Raw genomic sequence first — 15,054 nt, 5'->3', positions numbered from 1 at the left:
ATAAAAAAACATAATTAATCTCAACTAAATTCTTTGATAAAATAAACATTTGAATTAATCCTTAGATAACCTAATCAGATAATTTCCCAAGTAAAAGGCAATGAACTTGACAAAATAGGCTGCCAAAAAATATATATTTTTGCTACATCTTCCCATAATAATCTCTGTGGTCTCTGTTGCGCCTGTGATACGGGGAATGAGGTGTCTCCACGACCCTGGGTCTCTCCTTGCCTGGCTTGCTGCCTCTGGTGCTTCTGGTAGGGGAGGAGCTGGGGGTGAGGGGGTCGGAGGAGGAGATGGGGGTGAGGGGGGAGAAGACCAGTCCACTGCGGAGTGGTGACATGTCGATCTCTGAGAGGAGGGACCACTGTCCAGAGTCTGAGCCAGCTCCGGTGGGGAGATTGTCACTGCTGAGCCAGGAGTTGAGTGTGGTGAGTGGTTCTGTGCTGGAGCTGGCTCCTCCTGATCTCTGGGTGTGCCTGTCAGTGTTGCTGCCACCGCTGGTTTGGCCTACACGTAGATCTGGAGGGTTGGACTCACACAGCATGCTACCGAGGAAGGAGGAACTATCTAGGGTCCAGGTTTCCAGGTCTGGAGAAGGTGTGTCGGTGGCCCGTGAGCCGAGGTGCGGCAGGGGGGAGCGCGTCATAGGGCTCTGGCTCAGAGGGTCGGATAACGGAGGGATGGACGGGGGGGAGATTAACTGAGAGCAGAGAGTCGGGCTGGTTCTCTGGGCGGCGGGCAGACCTCCAGATCTCCAGTCCAGGCCTCCCCCACCCCCTCCTATGGGTGTCGGCACAGTGGCAGTGTTCTCGGTCCAGGCCCCCAGCAGCCGTGGTGGGGCCAGGTCGATCAGTGTAGGGGACCTGAGGGCAGTGCTGCTGCATGGGGCATCTTCTTCCCTCCTCTGCCCTCCGGAACCAAGAGAACCAAGCCCAGCAAAATTCCGCTTCCACCGACTTCCAATGCTGCCCATTCCAGCAGCCTCGGTCTGGGTCCACCCCGACTCCCTCACTCCTCCAGCGGCACCACTACCAGTCCCCCCCTGGTCTCGGTCACTCTTCCCCCTGGACGGGCTCTCCTGGTAAGGTTGGTAGCTGGGGTTAGCTGGCTGACACTCCTCCTGCTGGTTGCTGGGGTTAGCTGGCTGACATTCCTCCAGCTGCCCATGCCTGCTCTGTTGGTGTGGGGGCACCAGGGTGGCATGGAGGGCCATCTCGGGGGTCAGCGTCAGAGAGGAGAGCGTCTTGAGGAGGGAGGACGATACTGGAGCATGCACCTCCTTTTTCTCCTCGACCTCCTCCTCTCCGTCTTCCTCCTCTCCGTCTTCCTCCAGGGTAGTAAGAACACAGAGGGAGGTCAGGTGGATGGGAGCCACATTGGTGGGTTTAGGGATGTGTCTGGTACTGGGCTGAGCGGAGGTGGAGGCTGAGGTGGCGGGACCCTCCGGCAGGACCAGGGTGACGTGTCTGGGGGAAGAGGTGGCCCTGGACTGGACAGGGTGGTCCATGGAGCTGGAGGCCACACTGCTAGGAGGAGATGCCTTATGGGCCACGGCTGATGTTGGCGGTGTGGTATATTGATCAGATGGAGGTGGAGAGAATGGGGCTGACTGGGCAACCTGGGTGGAGGCCATACATGTGGACAGGCCAGGTGCTGCAGCCAGGGTCTTTCTGGGAGATGGAGGCTTGCTCATTTCAGACACTTCGTTCTCATTGACTAAGGGTATTTTCTCCTGTAAGGAAACAGCAGAAGAAATTACACATGAAAGATACTCTGTGTGTGTGTGTATAAACACAGATCAGCAGTACCTGTTGCATGGCAAGGTGCTTTAAAAGTGGCACAGGGGGAGTCACACCTGCAACATAAAAACAGTGACATCAAAATCAGCACTGCCATGGATATTGATATTAGCCAGAGAAATACCTATGCAACATCCTGTCTTTTTGCCGTTGCCGAGTTTAGCCATGTATGTGTGTGTTTGTGTCCGTGAGTGAAAGGTTGACCAACCCAATGGCCCTGTGGGCAAAACTTTGTCTCTCTGTTGTTTCGCCGCCTCTGAGCAGCCTCCAAAATTGAGCAGCTTGGAAACCATGGTTGCCTTTTTCCTCCACTTAGAGAGAACCTGCAAACACACACCAGACAAAACCCTCTCAGATATACTGTCTTACAGGACAAAACAAGAGGGTCATTGATATTGAATTGAGTATACACACAGGGTTAGTGTAAATAAAGCATTTACAGAGAGCGCACACTACGATTGTGGCAATTCGGTTGTGAAGTCAGTAAATTCAGGAAATGAATAAGGAGAAATCTGTATAGGACTTCCTGAATGAACTGAGTTGATAGAAAGAGAGAGAGTTGAGTTACTGACAGACAGACAGACCTTGAACCTCTTGTTCATCCTCCAGGGGGTACCGGTTCTAATCCCTTTCTTCATCACCAGTTTCTCCAGGTACTGCAGGGCGTCCTCGGACGACTCAAACGCCTCCATCTCCTCATGCATCTGCAGTAGCCTGGGCATCATGGGGTTAATAACTTACCATTAGGGATCCGTTCCGAATAGTACCCTATTCCCTTTATAGCGCACTACTTTTGACCAGGGCTCTGTTTCCTTTACATCCCACAGGGCTGTGTTTCCTTTACATCCCACAGGGCTGTGGTCAAAAGGAATGCACTATATACAGTGGCAAGAAAAAGCATGTGAACCCTTTGGAAATACCTGGATTTCTGCATAAATTGGTCATAAAATGTATTCCGATCTCCATCTAGGTCACAACAATAGACAAACCGGTCTGCTTAAACTAATAACACACAAACAATTGTACGTTTTCATGTCTTTATTGAACACACTGTACAAACATTCACAGTGCACAGTGGAAAAAGTATGTGAACCCTTGGATTTAATAACTGGTTGGCAGAAATAACCTCAACCAAACGTTTTCTGTAGTTGCGGATCAGACCTGCACAATGGTCAGGAGAAACTTTGGACCATTCCTCTTTACAAAACTGTTTCAGTTCAGCAATATTCTTGGGATGTCTGGTGTGAACCGCTCTCTTGAGGTCATGCCACAGCATCTCAATCGGGTTGAGGTCAGGACTGACTGGGCCACTCCAGAAGGCATATTTTCTTCTGTTGAAGCCATTCTGTTGTTGATTTACTTCTGTGTTTTGGATCGTTGTCCTGTTGCATCACCCAACTTCTGTTGAGCTTCAATTGGCGGACAGATAGCCTTACATTATCCTGCAAAATGTGTTGATAAACTTGAATTCATTTTTCCGTCAATGATAGCAAGCTGTCCAGGCCCTGAGGCAGCAAAGCAGGCCCAAACCACGATGCTCCCTCCACCATACTTTACAGTTGGGGTGAGGTTTTGATGTTGGTGTGCTTTGCCTTTTGTTCTCCACACATAGTGTTGTGTGTTCCTTCCAAACAACTCAACTGTAGTTTCATCTGTCCACAGAATATTTAGCCAGTAGCGCTGTGGAACATCCAGGTGCTCTTTTGCAAAATTCAGACGTGCCACAATGTTTTTATTGGACAGAAATGGCTTTTTAAATTTGTTTACATTTATTTTTATTTAACCTTTATTTAACTAGGCAAGTCAGTTAAGAACAAATTATTATTTACAATGACAGCCTACCAAAGGCCTCCTGCAGGGATTAAAAAAAAAATATATACAATATAAATATAAATATAGGACAAAACACATCACAACAAGAGAGACAACACTACATAAAGAGAGACCTAAGACGACAACATAGCAAGGCAGCAACACATGACAACACAGCATGGTAGCAACACAACATGATAGCAGCACAAAACATGGTACAAACATTATTGGGCACAGACAACAGCACAAAGGGCAAGAAGGTAGAGACAACACATGACGCAAAGCAGCCACAACTGTCAGTAAGTGTCCATGATTGAGTCTGAATGAAGAGATGGAGATAAAACTGTCCAGTTTGAGTGTTTGTTGCAGCTCGTTCCAGTCGCTAGTTGCAGTGAACTGAAAAGAGGAGCGACCCAGGGATGTGTGTACTTTGGGGATCTTTAACAGAACATGACTGGCAGAACGGGTGTTGTATGTGGAGGATGAGGGCTGCAGAAGATATCTCACATGGGGGGAGTGAGGCCTAAGAGGGTTTTATAAATAAGCATCAACCAGTGGGTCTTGCGACGGGTATACAGAGATGACCAGTTTACAGAGGAGTATAGAGTGCAGTGATGTGTCCTATAAGGAGCATTGGGTGGCAAATCTGATGGCCGAATGGTAAAGAACATCTAGCCACTCGAGAGAACCCTTACCTGCCGATCTATAATTGAAGTCTCCGTAATCTTTAAAAAAAAATGTTTACCTTTATTTAACTAGGCAAGTCAATTAAGAACAAATTCTTATTTTCAATGACGACCTAGGAACAGTGGGTTAACTGCCTTGTTCAGGGGCAGAACGACAGATTTTTACCTCAGCTCGGGGATTCGATCTTGCAACCTTTCGGTTACTAGTCCAACGGTCTAACCACTAGGCTACCTGCCGCCCCAGGAAGCCTAGCATATGTAGGATGGTCATCTGAATCACGGTTAGTTTGGCAGTTGGGGTGAAAGAGGAGCGATTACGATAGAGTAAACCAAGTCAAGATTTAACTTTAGCCTGCAGCTTTGATATGTGCTGAGACAAGGACAGTGCACCGTCTAGCCATACTCCCAAGTACTTCCATGAGGTGACTACCTCAAGCTCTAAGCCCTCTGAGGTAGTAATCACACCTGTGGGAGGAAGGGCATTCTTCTTACCAAACCACATGACCTTTGTTTTGGAGGTGTTCAGAACAAGGTTAAGGGTAGAGAAAGCTTGTTAGACACTAAGAAAGCTTTGTTGTAGAGAATTTAACACAAAATCCAGGCAGGGGCCAGCTGAGTATAAGACTGTATCGTCTGCATATAAATGGATGAGAGAGCTTCCTACTGCCTAAGGTATGTTGTTGATGTAAATTGAGAAGAGCGTGGGGCCTAAGATCGAGCCTTGGGGTACTCCCTTGGTGACAGGCAGTGGCTGAAACAGCAGATTTTCTGACTTTATAGACTGCACTCAGAGAGAGGTAGTTAGCAAACCAGCCCAAAGACCCCCAGCTTCTTCCGTGGTGTCCTCCCATGCACACCATTCTTGTTAAGTGTTTTACGTATCGTAGACTCGTCAGAGATATTAGCATGTTCCAGAGATTTCTGTAAGTCTTTAGCTGACACTCTAGGATTCTTCTTAACCTCATTGAGCATTCTGTGCTGTGCTCTTGCATTCATCTTTGCAGGACGGCCACTCCTAGGGAGAGTAGCAACAGTGCTGAACGTTCTCCATTTTTAGACAATTTATCTTACCGTGGACTGATGAACATCAAGGCTTTTGGAGATACATTTGTAACCCTTTCCATCTTTATGCAAGTCAAATTCTTAATCTTAGGTCTTCTGAGGTGTCTTTTGTTCAAGACATGGTTCACATCAGGCAATGCTTCTTGTGAATAGCAAACTCAAATTTTGTGTGTTTTTTATAGGGCAAGGCAGCTCTAACCAACATCTCCAATCTCATCGATTGGACTCCAGGTTAGCTGACTCCTGATGTAACCGATGTGAAATGGCTAGTTAGTTAGCGGTGGTGCGCGCTAATAGCATTTCAATTAGTGACGTCACTCGCTCTGAGACTTGAAGTAGGGTTTCCCCTTGCATTGCAAGGGCCGCGGCTTTTGTGGCGCGATGGGTAACGATGCTTCGTGGGTGTCAGTTGTTGATGTGTGCAAGGGTCCCTGGTTCGAGCCCAGGTTGGGGCAAAGAGAGGGCTTTTGGAGAAGTCATTGGCCTAGGGGTTCACACTCTTTCCAACCTATAGTGTGAATGTTAAAATTATGTTTTCAGTATAGACAACAACAATACAATAATTTGTGTTATTAGTTTAAGCACACTATGTTTGTCTATTGTTGTGATTTAGATGAAGATCAGATCAAATATGATGACATATTTATGCAGAAATCCAAAGGGTTCACATACTTTTTCTTGTCACTGTAGGGAATAGGGAATCATTTGGGACGTTTCCTACCTACATCCTTCCTGTTCTTTCTAAGATACCACTAGATTGACCACTTAGCAATATCAGATCTATTTATATTATGGTTATTTAACATTATTTTACACTTACCTTGGATATAATTATTACCACGGCAGTTTTTTTCACCAAGGCAGTTTTTACCAAGGCAGTTTTTGGACAGTATGCATCCTTTTCAGAAAATGGGCTGAAAACAGTATACACTTTGACCTTTGAACCCAGAATGAGATTCCATAATAAACCATACCTGCCCCTCTTCTCCATACGTTCCAGGATGATGGGGGAGATTGTGCTGTTTGAGGGGTAAGTCGTCCTGTTGTCTGGGTTGGTGGTCTCTCTGTACATCAGCGCTGCGATAAAGTCTGAATAAGGTACTGGCTTAGGAGTGACCACATTACTGTAGACACAGGGAGCGATATGTTACATGGGAGAATATTGGTCTGTCAAATCTAGGGGAAAAAAACTCACACAAAAAGGGTCACAGTGTCAGAATGTCAATAGATAAGAATTCATGTACAGTATTTGAGTGTGTCCGTGTCTCACTAGTGATGGTCTTTGCGGTCGTCCGGTGGTGGACGGCGGAGGAAGAGCGAGCGCTCCACTAGGCTCTCCATGTTTCTCTTTGGGTGCTTCAACTAGGGAGTAAATAATAGATAGGCAAGATCAATTCTTCCTCCTCATCTACACAAACACTGATGTGTCTCCCTCTAACCTGGTGGGAGTATCCGTAACCCAAGGATCCATACGCAATCACCATCTCCATCTCCAGCTTACAGATGATCTGGAAAACAAGTCGGCTTTTATTGTGGGTCAATGCAGGAATCCGTTGTACAAAACTCCGATTGAACATGATATAACTGTCCCACATGTTGACCGTGGTGTCTGATTCATATTCTGTACCTGGCGCTTGAGCCTCAGCTCCAGCAGGTGGTTCATTTGTGATTTCTGATTAGAGAACAGGACAGAGGACAAGACAGTTGATATCTGGTCCTGCATGCCAGCCTTCTAGCAGCAGGTGAATGAGAATACTTGTACCATCGACTGAAAGCTAAAATAGAAAGAACCCATTGGTTCTTTGGTGGAGGACATCCACACGTGTTTAGCCCTGGACAGCCTTGTACACTCACTCTTATGATCATCATTGTATTATTATCCGATTTAAACATAGCATGGTAAGCATGAAGGGGCGGTGGGTTCGTCCCTATCGCTCCTGTCCGTGTGGTTGACTCACACTGAGGATGTCCAGCAGTTTGACAAAGGTCTTTCCTATGAGCTTGGGAACTCCGGTGTCCTGCTCGAAGAAGATGAGCTCCACCACCAGATGGTGTGACTCACAGACACCCAGCGTGTTATCAGTGCTCTTAGGAATCTGAAACAGCCAAATGAGTCATTGATTGATTGTGTTAAGGTCTTGGATAGAGGAACACCTGTCCTGTTAGATACGGAAAATAATATTCTTACAACTTTCTCTATAGAGTATTACAATAGCTGGCCCCATACTGTACCTGCAGTGTAGCCAGCTCTCTTGTCATGACCAATACATGAATCCAAACAGAGAGAAGTTGGCTAGAGCATCAACTAATATACCTACTTACCTGTATGGAGAAATACTTCCACTCATTGAAGCAGAGGGGGAACTTGGAGTGCTCAGCCTTGGAGTCCTTGTAGGGCTGGACCATAGTACACTTCACCTTCTCCCCAATACTTGCCCTCAGGAAGCCCTGGGTGCCTTTCTTTATGGAAGCTGGGAACACAACGCTCAGGAAAACTTCATTTTATTAGTAATTTAGCAGACACTTATCCAGGGCCACTTACGGTGGCCTAACTTAACTACCTCAGTTAGCACACTGACACACACACACACAGCTTTGGCATGGTGAATAGGGTCTAATGATTTCACTGTTAGGGGCCACTGAGAAGGATACAGTTTTTATTGAAATCCCTGCAGTTTTTCAGATGGACTGTTAGACATCCTTTCTGTTAACAAAATATACTATTTTAAACACTACAGTCCTTTAATGTAATAAGAATATTTATGTCAGGTGTAAAGTCTATATTCCAGTTAACTATGCATAATAATGTGAATTGACAATACTAGAATGCAAATTCACTAGTGGGCCTCGTGGAATTAGTGGTGGTGGTGGTGGGGGAAGCGCCTCATCCTCTTCCTCATCGTCATCAGGAACAGGCTCGGCTCTTGATAATCTTCTCAACAGCTGTGAAAATGAACCAGGTAGTAACCCAGCCCTCTAGTGTTAAACCCGTGACAAATGATGATTCAATGTGCATCTATCAAACTGAGAAATTACTGTAGGCGTATTTCTAGAGGGTAAATATCCCTGCCTGTTGTAACAATCATATTTACATTCCCAATGAGATTGACTGATTTTCCATCCGTTGGTGGCCCTTCGTTCGTCGTTGCCACTGGATCATTCATGATACACCTCGGCGTTTGTAAATAGGAAGCAAATGTGCAACTGGAAAACGCTTTCAAAATAGGGATTGACTTGCGCTGTTGTCCGGGCAACATAGGTCCAACAAAAACAAGCGCGGCCTTGTTCTATCCGGGGAGCGTTCTATCCTGGGAGCACCCAGTCAGAGTGTGCTCGGGGCGTTCGTAAATCCACTCTCGGAGCGTTCAGAGTGCACACTGGACACTCTGGTCGAGGAGTAGGGTTGATCCGAGTGTTCTGACCTCACAACGGCTGTCAAGCACCCAAGCTAACTGGCTCAAGTTAGCTAGCTTGCAAGCTACTTCCAGACATAAATTAGAGAACACATCACTGACCATTTCTCACCCTAGCAGAGATGGTTAGGCAGTTTTCATGTTATCTAGAACGTTGGTGACTGCAACTGTGCTGCTGGCAACAATTTCATTTACTGACACTGGTCATATACGGGTGTTGAGCGTTCGTAAATTTATCAATTATTCTGCGCTCTGGCACACTCAGACGAGTGTTCTGAACTCGGAGTAGATAGCCAGAGGGAAGTTACGAACGCACCCCGTGTTCAGCAGTGTAGGCGCTGCAAGCAGCTTATTGCCCGTTATGTACTAGACATACATTTTCATGGTTGTTGGTCGCCCCCTAGTGAAATATTTATGTATTTAAAATATAAACGCCAATACACCGATTGTACAAAACATTAGGAACACCTGCTCTTTCCACGACAGACTGACCAGGTGAATTATATCATCCCTTATTGAAGTCACCTGTTAAATCCACAGGGTGAAACGGCAAGACAAAAATATTTAAGTGCCTTTGAACGGGGTATGTTAGTACGTGCAAAGTGCATCGGTTTGTGTCAAGAACTGCAACGTTGCTGGGTTGTTTATGATCAACAGTTCCCTGTGTGTATCAAGAATGTTCCACCAGCCAAAGGACATCCAGCAAACTTGACACAACTGTGGGAAGCATTGGAGTCAACATGGGCCAGCATCCCTGTGGAACACTTTCGGCACCTTGTAGAGTCCATGCCCCACCGAATTGAGGCTGTTCTGAGGGCAAAAGAGGGTACTCGAAATTAGGAAGGTGTTCCTAATGTTTTGTACACAGTGTCCTATTTTCACAGCTACAATCAGCCATACATATGAATTACATTTTTGACAAGACTTTAATGATTACTTTCCACTTGTGTATACAAAGCAGTTTGTCTGTACAGAATGGACCAGGGAGACATTTAAAACAATCACTTACAATTTAGTACCTGGAAAGTGCAAAAAGTACATTTAAAATCCACTAAAATAAAAATCATGCTGTACATTATACACCAGTATTTATAAATCAGATATACACACACATCCATTTGGTGACAGTCACAGAGCAAGCAGCTAAGGTAAGACACCAATATATTTCCGATTTTTAGTCTAATTTGTTTACAGTTCTAGATTCTTGGTTCCTATTGGATGTTACGTTTGTGGAATGCTGCTATCCATGGGTTATCATGGAGGGAGGGGTAACAAGGAATTCTACACACTAACCGGATAATTGTCTGTATGATGCAACGTGGATAAAAAGGCACTGTTTCAGTGGTGGGGTTGGAAGAAAGTCCTAAAACAAGATGGTGGTGTCGTCTGACTGACAAACTAAGATTGACAAAAACAGAAACATTTATTAAATACGTCCTTTGGAAAAAATGATTAACACATCCTGATGAGAATGGAAACTGATTAAAGGAGTATGCCATCGAGACGAGACACATCAGCATAAACAATTAGAAATAAACATGTATTGAAACGGCCTCGTTTAAAAAAGGGCACACGTTGGTCTGTGATTGCAATCTCCGGACAGATTGCGGACACTTAAAAGACCAAAAAACAACCACACTGTACATAGAAGTCTGATCCCTAACCTATAACCACCATAGAATCAGAATGAATGATTCTAAGTCCATGATAGATAAGAACCAGAATCACTGAATTATTATCAAGAAGGCAAATGATATGATAAGGAATTTGGCATTTTAAGAAACTGTCATCATGGACATACACATCCACATTATGCAACAGATGACCTACCCCGACCAAACTGTCATTTTGATTTGACAGGAGCATAACAACCATAAGGATTCAATGGGGGGTGAAATCATTCAGAATCTCAAACAGACATGAAATCTCAAAAGCCACATTAGGCCTGGTTCACAGACACACGTTTAGTGACGTTACTGCATTTCTGGAACTCCAGAGGACCTTAACTAGCTGACATGGCTCCCACTAAGAGACAATTATGGAAGGAGGAGGAACACTGAGGTGATTCTGACTGTTGGAAGATGACAGCTGTTTGGGCCGTCCCTTGGCAGAATAAGTCTCATCTCCCAAGTCTCGTCGTCCCTGTCAGAAAAAACAGGAAACCTGGAGATTTTTTTTTAGTTCAGCCTTGACAAGAAGAGGCTGGAATGTACCAATGCACAGTCAGCAGAGCAGAGGAAAGAACTGTATTGCTGTAACACTGACATCTCAAAAGCCCTTAGAAAGTCTCCCCTCCCATTCTGAAAGGTGGATCGATCCACCGTCTTTAGTTTTTTGCCGCATAAATCTTTGTTGAACAACTGAAGCACCACTTAAAAACATACAAATAATGTAGTGTGAATTTAAATAGCCTATGGGAAAAAAGCTTGTTTTCATTCATAAATAAACATTGATTCAAGTAACATAAAAACATTCTAGGATGAATCTAGCGCTAAACATTGCACACTAAGCCAGGTTCAGTATGGTTTGTCCCTCCAAAGCATGCGGTCTAACACAAGTGTAGTGATGGGCTGTATGAGAAGCTTGCAGTGTGTGTAAGAGTGTAGTGTTCGAGGGGAGCGAGTCCTTTGGGCACGGTATGGGGTAGCTAGTGATTCTACAACACCTGGCTTCTCTCTTCTTCTGTAGTGTCAAACTAGCGGACTTTGGGTGCGTTCCAGGTCGTCTTTATTGATTATCAGATCTCACAACGCCTGGAGAAGTGTTCAGCATCTCAGGAACCACATTAAATGTGATATAGAAATCTACTGAGATTGCAATAGAGATGACATGGAACGCAGTCAGAGGCTTCTCCAATAGGGAGGGGTCTATGCATGTGTATATTAGCAAACAAGTGTGTGTGTCAGGCTTAGTACGAGTGTTGGATACCCTAGGGCCCCGTCCTCTATACTAAATGAGGAGTGGGCCGGAAATGCCACGCAAAACACAACCTAACCACAGACCTTATACACATGCACCCATCTGTAAAAAAAACTACAATTATCAGTAACACCAAACACAAATACAAAAACATTGTATTGTGACTGAACATAGCCCCTTACTGCTGCCTAGGAGCCCTGAGGTATCGGTCACAGCCTAGTCAGACTGGAAGGCAAAATCAAGTCAACAACGACCACTGGAGAAAACAACCAGCGAGAGACAACACACAGAAACACAAAGAGCGAACATACACAAATACACTGGTCAGTGGTCTCGGGTTCAGGGCTCGGAGAAGTGGGTCATCTTGATGACCAGAGAAATATAATTCCCATTGTAGTCAGTGTTATGTGATGGGTGGACCTTCAACCAGGTTAAGTGTTCCCATTGGAGTAATTACATTTATACGTTGGGGATCCCCTTCGTTCCTTGGGCCTGAGAGGTGGAGGGGTCAGAGGTCAGCTCAGACTGCTGTAGTGTAGGTCTGCATAGAGGGTCTCTGGTAGTGGGAGCCACTGGCCTGACCGTGCTAGTGATGATGATGGAGGAAGATGAAGAGTAATGGCCATGGGTGTCATTGAAGGGGAGGGGGTGTGAGGGGATGTATGCACCTACAGTTGGATCAGAAACTCGACGCCCGCGCCGGTTGGTCCGTCTTGACCTTCCCTACTCATCCGCCTAACCTTTACACACAGTTAAAACACACACACACACCCAGTCTTCCACCCACTCGTGGGTCAGTGTCCTTCCCAAGTCAGAGGGAGGAACAGAAAAGGAGAGTAAGATTCCCCCAAAACAGTCATCAGTCAATCAAAACGAGGGGTGGTTCAATCTGATTGGGTAGACTGATGATTGGCAGGGCTGGCGGGCCAATCAGGCAGGCAGCAGGGTGAGGGGGTGTGGTGGTAGTGGAGAGGGGGTTGGAAGGGGTGGTGGTGGGGTCAGTTCTGGTTGCAGGCTGGTTGGTACTCTGTCTCTCCAGAGGAGATCTGGGTCAGGCGCTTGCTGGAGCCCCACAGCTTACGAGTGATCTGGCCTGAACGCATCTGAGAACAGTGGAGGAAAGGAGGAGGAAGTGAGGAAGAGGAGAGACAGATGAGGCGGAGGAGGAGGAGGAAAGTGTGAAGTCAAAAGAAACAAACAAAAAGCAGGATATGATTTATGAGTGATCGGTTAGTTCAGAAATGTTGGAATGACCTCGTGCCAGTTCAAAACCAAAGCTTGGTTCACTTTCAGGCAGGTCCATTTGTATAAAAGAAAAGGGGAGAGAAGTTGGGAGGGGATCAAATTATCAATTGATTCGAGGGTGATTCCCTGTGTCCCTCCTACTCCCATCATTACAGCCCCAGAGTTTTAACCTTACATCATTACAGCCCCAGAGTTTTAACCTTACATCATTACAGCCCCAGAGTTTTAACCTTACATCATTACAGCCCCAGAGTTTTAACCTTACATCATTACAGCCCCAGAGTTTTAACCTTACATCATTACAGCCCCAGAGTTAACCTTACATCATTACAGCCCCAGAGTTTTAACCTTACATCATTACAGCCCCAGAGTTAACCTTACTTTCATGTCTACCAGCAGGGAGGAAGAAATCAGGGTTAAACCATTTTCACTTGAAGAGCAGGAAGACAATAAGGGTTAAACCATTTCCACTTGAGGAGCAGGTGGGAATAAATTACAGCCTAGTGTATCTTATTATAGCGTAGCTTATTACTAATATAGTTTATATGGCTTGAATTTGCAGAGGTGTTTCATCCAAGGCAATTCACAGCATTTGTCACAAATACATACTAAATCAGTCAATAGTAATGACACTTCCGGTAAACAATATTGGACAACACCATCCCAAGGCCCAAAAAGAAGTCATTCCTCGGTTAGAATGAGGTAAACGGAAGCCCATGTTTTCATTTCACAGTAATATTCCAGGAGAGGGTGTGTTGTATTCATTCAGAGGGGTTTATGGAATGTCTCAAGTGTTACTGTGTCTGTGTGTCTGTGTGTGTGTGTGGTCACCAATCCTTGCAGGGCGAGAATGGGCCAGGGTCCTGCTCACTCTGGGGCATACGCCCCAGAAACAGGGTCATACGCCCCAGAAACAGGGTCATACGCCCCAGAAACAGGGTCATACGCCCCAGAAACAGGGTCATACGCCCCAGAAACAGGGTCATACGCCCCAGAAACAGGGTCATACGCCCCAGAAACAGGGTCATATGCCCCAGAAACAGGGTCATGTTCATTAGGGCACGCAACGGAACATTACTTAAAGTCTTACAACAGAAAATGGGAAAAAAAGTCCAGGTAGCTCCTCCGCTGTTTGTCAGTTTTCTTCTGTTTGGTGCCTAATGAACACAACCAAGGTGTATGTGGCTAACGAAGGGCGGGTCATTTAGGACACATTTTTGGCACTAAAACAGAGAGAGAATGGTATGCGGTGGTAGTTTGTAGGGTGAGTTTATGAAGTTCCCTCTGAGGCAAATAAAACTTTTTTTATTGAATTGAGGGGGATGTTCTGCTCAGGGGGTCAGGGGTCAGGGCCTTGGGGGTTAAACATTAACTTGTCCCGGAGGCTCAGCTTGCGGGCGGGCGAGCGCACCCTCAGCGGGGCGAGCAGTGGCATTGCCATGAGGGGTGAGCCCTCCAGGCTCTGGGCGATGTAGTTTCTGAACGAGCTCTTTACCTCGGCCGGCTTGCCTACGCCCACAATGATAAGCTTGCCGTCCTGCAGGCCCGCCAGCACGTGGCTCTGCTCCTTGGTGACGGACACGCAGCGCACGGGCACGCGCATCGCCATGGGGGCAGCACACAGGGACAGGCTGCCCGGGGGAGAGAGAAGGGGAGGGGAGAGAGAGTGAAGGGTTAGACAGAAAAATCCCTGATATATGTACCAATAAAATCCTTGGGAGGGCTGCCTGTGTGTTTTATGGGCCACCTAAGTCTAAAGAGAGACAAATCATATAGATTATAATAATTATAATCTTTGAGAACTAACAAATCACCAAAATAAAAACTACACAGGGAGAATTGAAAATTCTAAAAACAATGAATTTAGAAGTATTAATATTGTTATGTTTGAGTAAAAGAACACAGTATTAGACATGGTAAAATGAATAGAATTGCAGGAAATTATCTTTAATACTGCAACATTTTCTCTCAGCTCAATGGAGACATTTGTAGAAATGCAGGAAATGGGCTTAAAAATATATATGATTTTAAAATCAGCCGTTCAGCCGGGCCCATTGCCACCCTTACCACCTAAGACCCTTTTTGATACAGCAAAAACCCTGTAGATGCATGCGT

The 15,054-nt window shown here is 45.7% G+C and overlaps 2 protein-coding genes across 8 annotated transcripts in view; both read right to left on the bottom strand.

The window, feature by feature from the left end:
• Positions 1–26: 26 nt before the first annotated feature.
• On the bottom strand, positions 27–8,897 carry c2cd6 (C2 calcium dependent domain containing 6). Of its 3 annotated transcripts, none has more exons than XM_014150594.2 (13): positions 8,455–8,897; positions 8,185–8,305; positions 8,015–8,066; positions 7,685–7,833; positions 7,321–7,458; positions 6,990–7,034; positions 6,802–6,870; positions 6,633–6,724; positions 6,337–6,486; positions 2,387–2,516; positions 2,011–2,125; positions 1,812–1,858; positions 27–1,735 (listed from the first exon to the last, which is right to left on the bottom strand). In XM_014150594.2, the coding sequence occupies exons 4-13, from the start codon at positions 7,766–7,768 to the stop codon at positions 143–145; spliced, it is 2,463 nt and encodes an 820-aa protein (XP_014006069.1). In that variant the 5' UTR covers positions 7,769–7,833; positions 8,015–8,066; positions 8,185–8,305; positions 8,455–8,897; the 3' UTR covers positions 27–142. The 3 variants fall into 3 exon arrangements, with proteins under 3 accessions (XP_014006069.1, XP_014006068.1, XP_014006071.1); XM_014150593.2 differs by having other exon boundaries at positions 8,201–8,305; positions 8,455–8,896; XM_014150596.2 differs by lacking the exons at positions 7,685–7,833; positions 8,015–8,066; positions 8,185–8,305; positions 8,455–8,897 and having other exon boundaries at positions 6,337–6,439; positions 6,633–6,870; positions 6,990–7,454.
• Positions 8,898–9,682: 785 nt separating this feature from the next.
• The window catches only part of LOC106574613 (neurobeachin-like protein 1), a 75,856-nt gene continuing 70,484 nt past the window's right edge, over positions 9,683–15,054 (bottom strand). For 2 of the 5 annotated variants that reach the window (XM_045698180.1, XM_045698182.1), the window contains 2 exons: positions 14,435–14,570; positions 9,683–12,797 (listed from right to left, as the gene is read on the bottom strand). In XM_045698180.1, coding sequence (XP_045554136.1) covers positions 12,693–12,797; positions 14,435–14,570 — 241 coding nt within the window. In that variant the 3' untranslated portion in view covers positions 9,683–12,692. Of the gene's footprint in view, positions 14,571–15,054 lie in introns of all 5 variants that reach the window. The other 3 variants (XM_045698179.1, XM_045698181.1, XR_006759854.1) reach the window with 2 other exon arrangements.

Source organism: Salmo salar, chromosome ssa16 (genome assembly GCF_905237065.1).
Source record: "Salmo salar chromosome ssa16, Ssal_v3.1, whole genome shotgun sequence".
Taxonomy (NCBI): domain Eukaryota; kingdom Metazoa; phylum Chordata; class Actinopteri; order Salmoniformes; family Salmonidae; genus Salmo; species Salmo salar.
Note: the sequence above shows the minus strand (reverse complement) of the source record. Positions and strands in the feature narration are given on the sequence as shown.

Bases quoted from the DNA above. Each gene is read 5' to 3' on its own strand.
- c2cd6 (XM_014150593.2), bottom strand. From the start codon at position 8,619: ATGTTGCCCGGACAACAGCGCAAGTCAATCCCTATTTTGAAAGCGTTT. The intron at 6,871-6,989 runs GTACAGAATATG...CTTGTTTTCCAG, and splicing joins AGCTGAGGCTCAAGCGCCAG to ATCATCTGTAAGCTGGAGAT. The intron at 1,859-2,010 runs GTTGGTCAACCT...TTTATGTTGCAG, and splicing joins TTTGCCCACAGGGCCATTGG to GTGTGACTCCCCCTGTGCCA.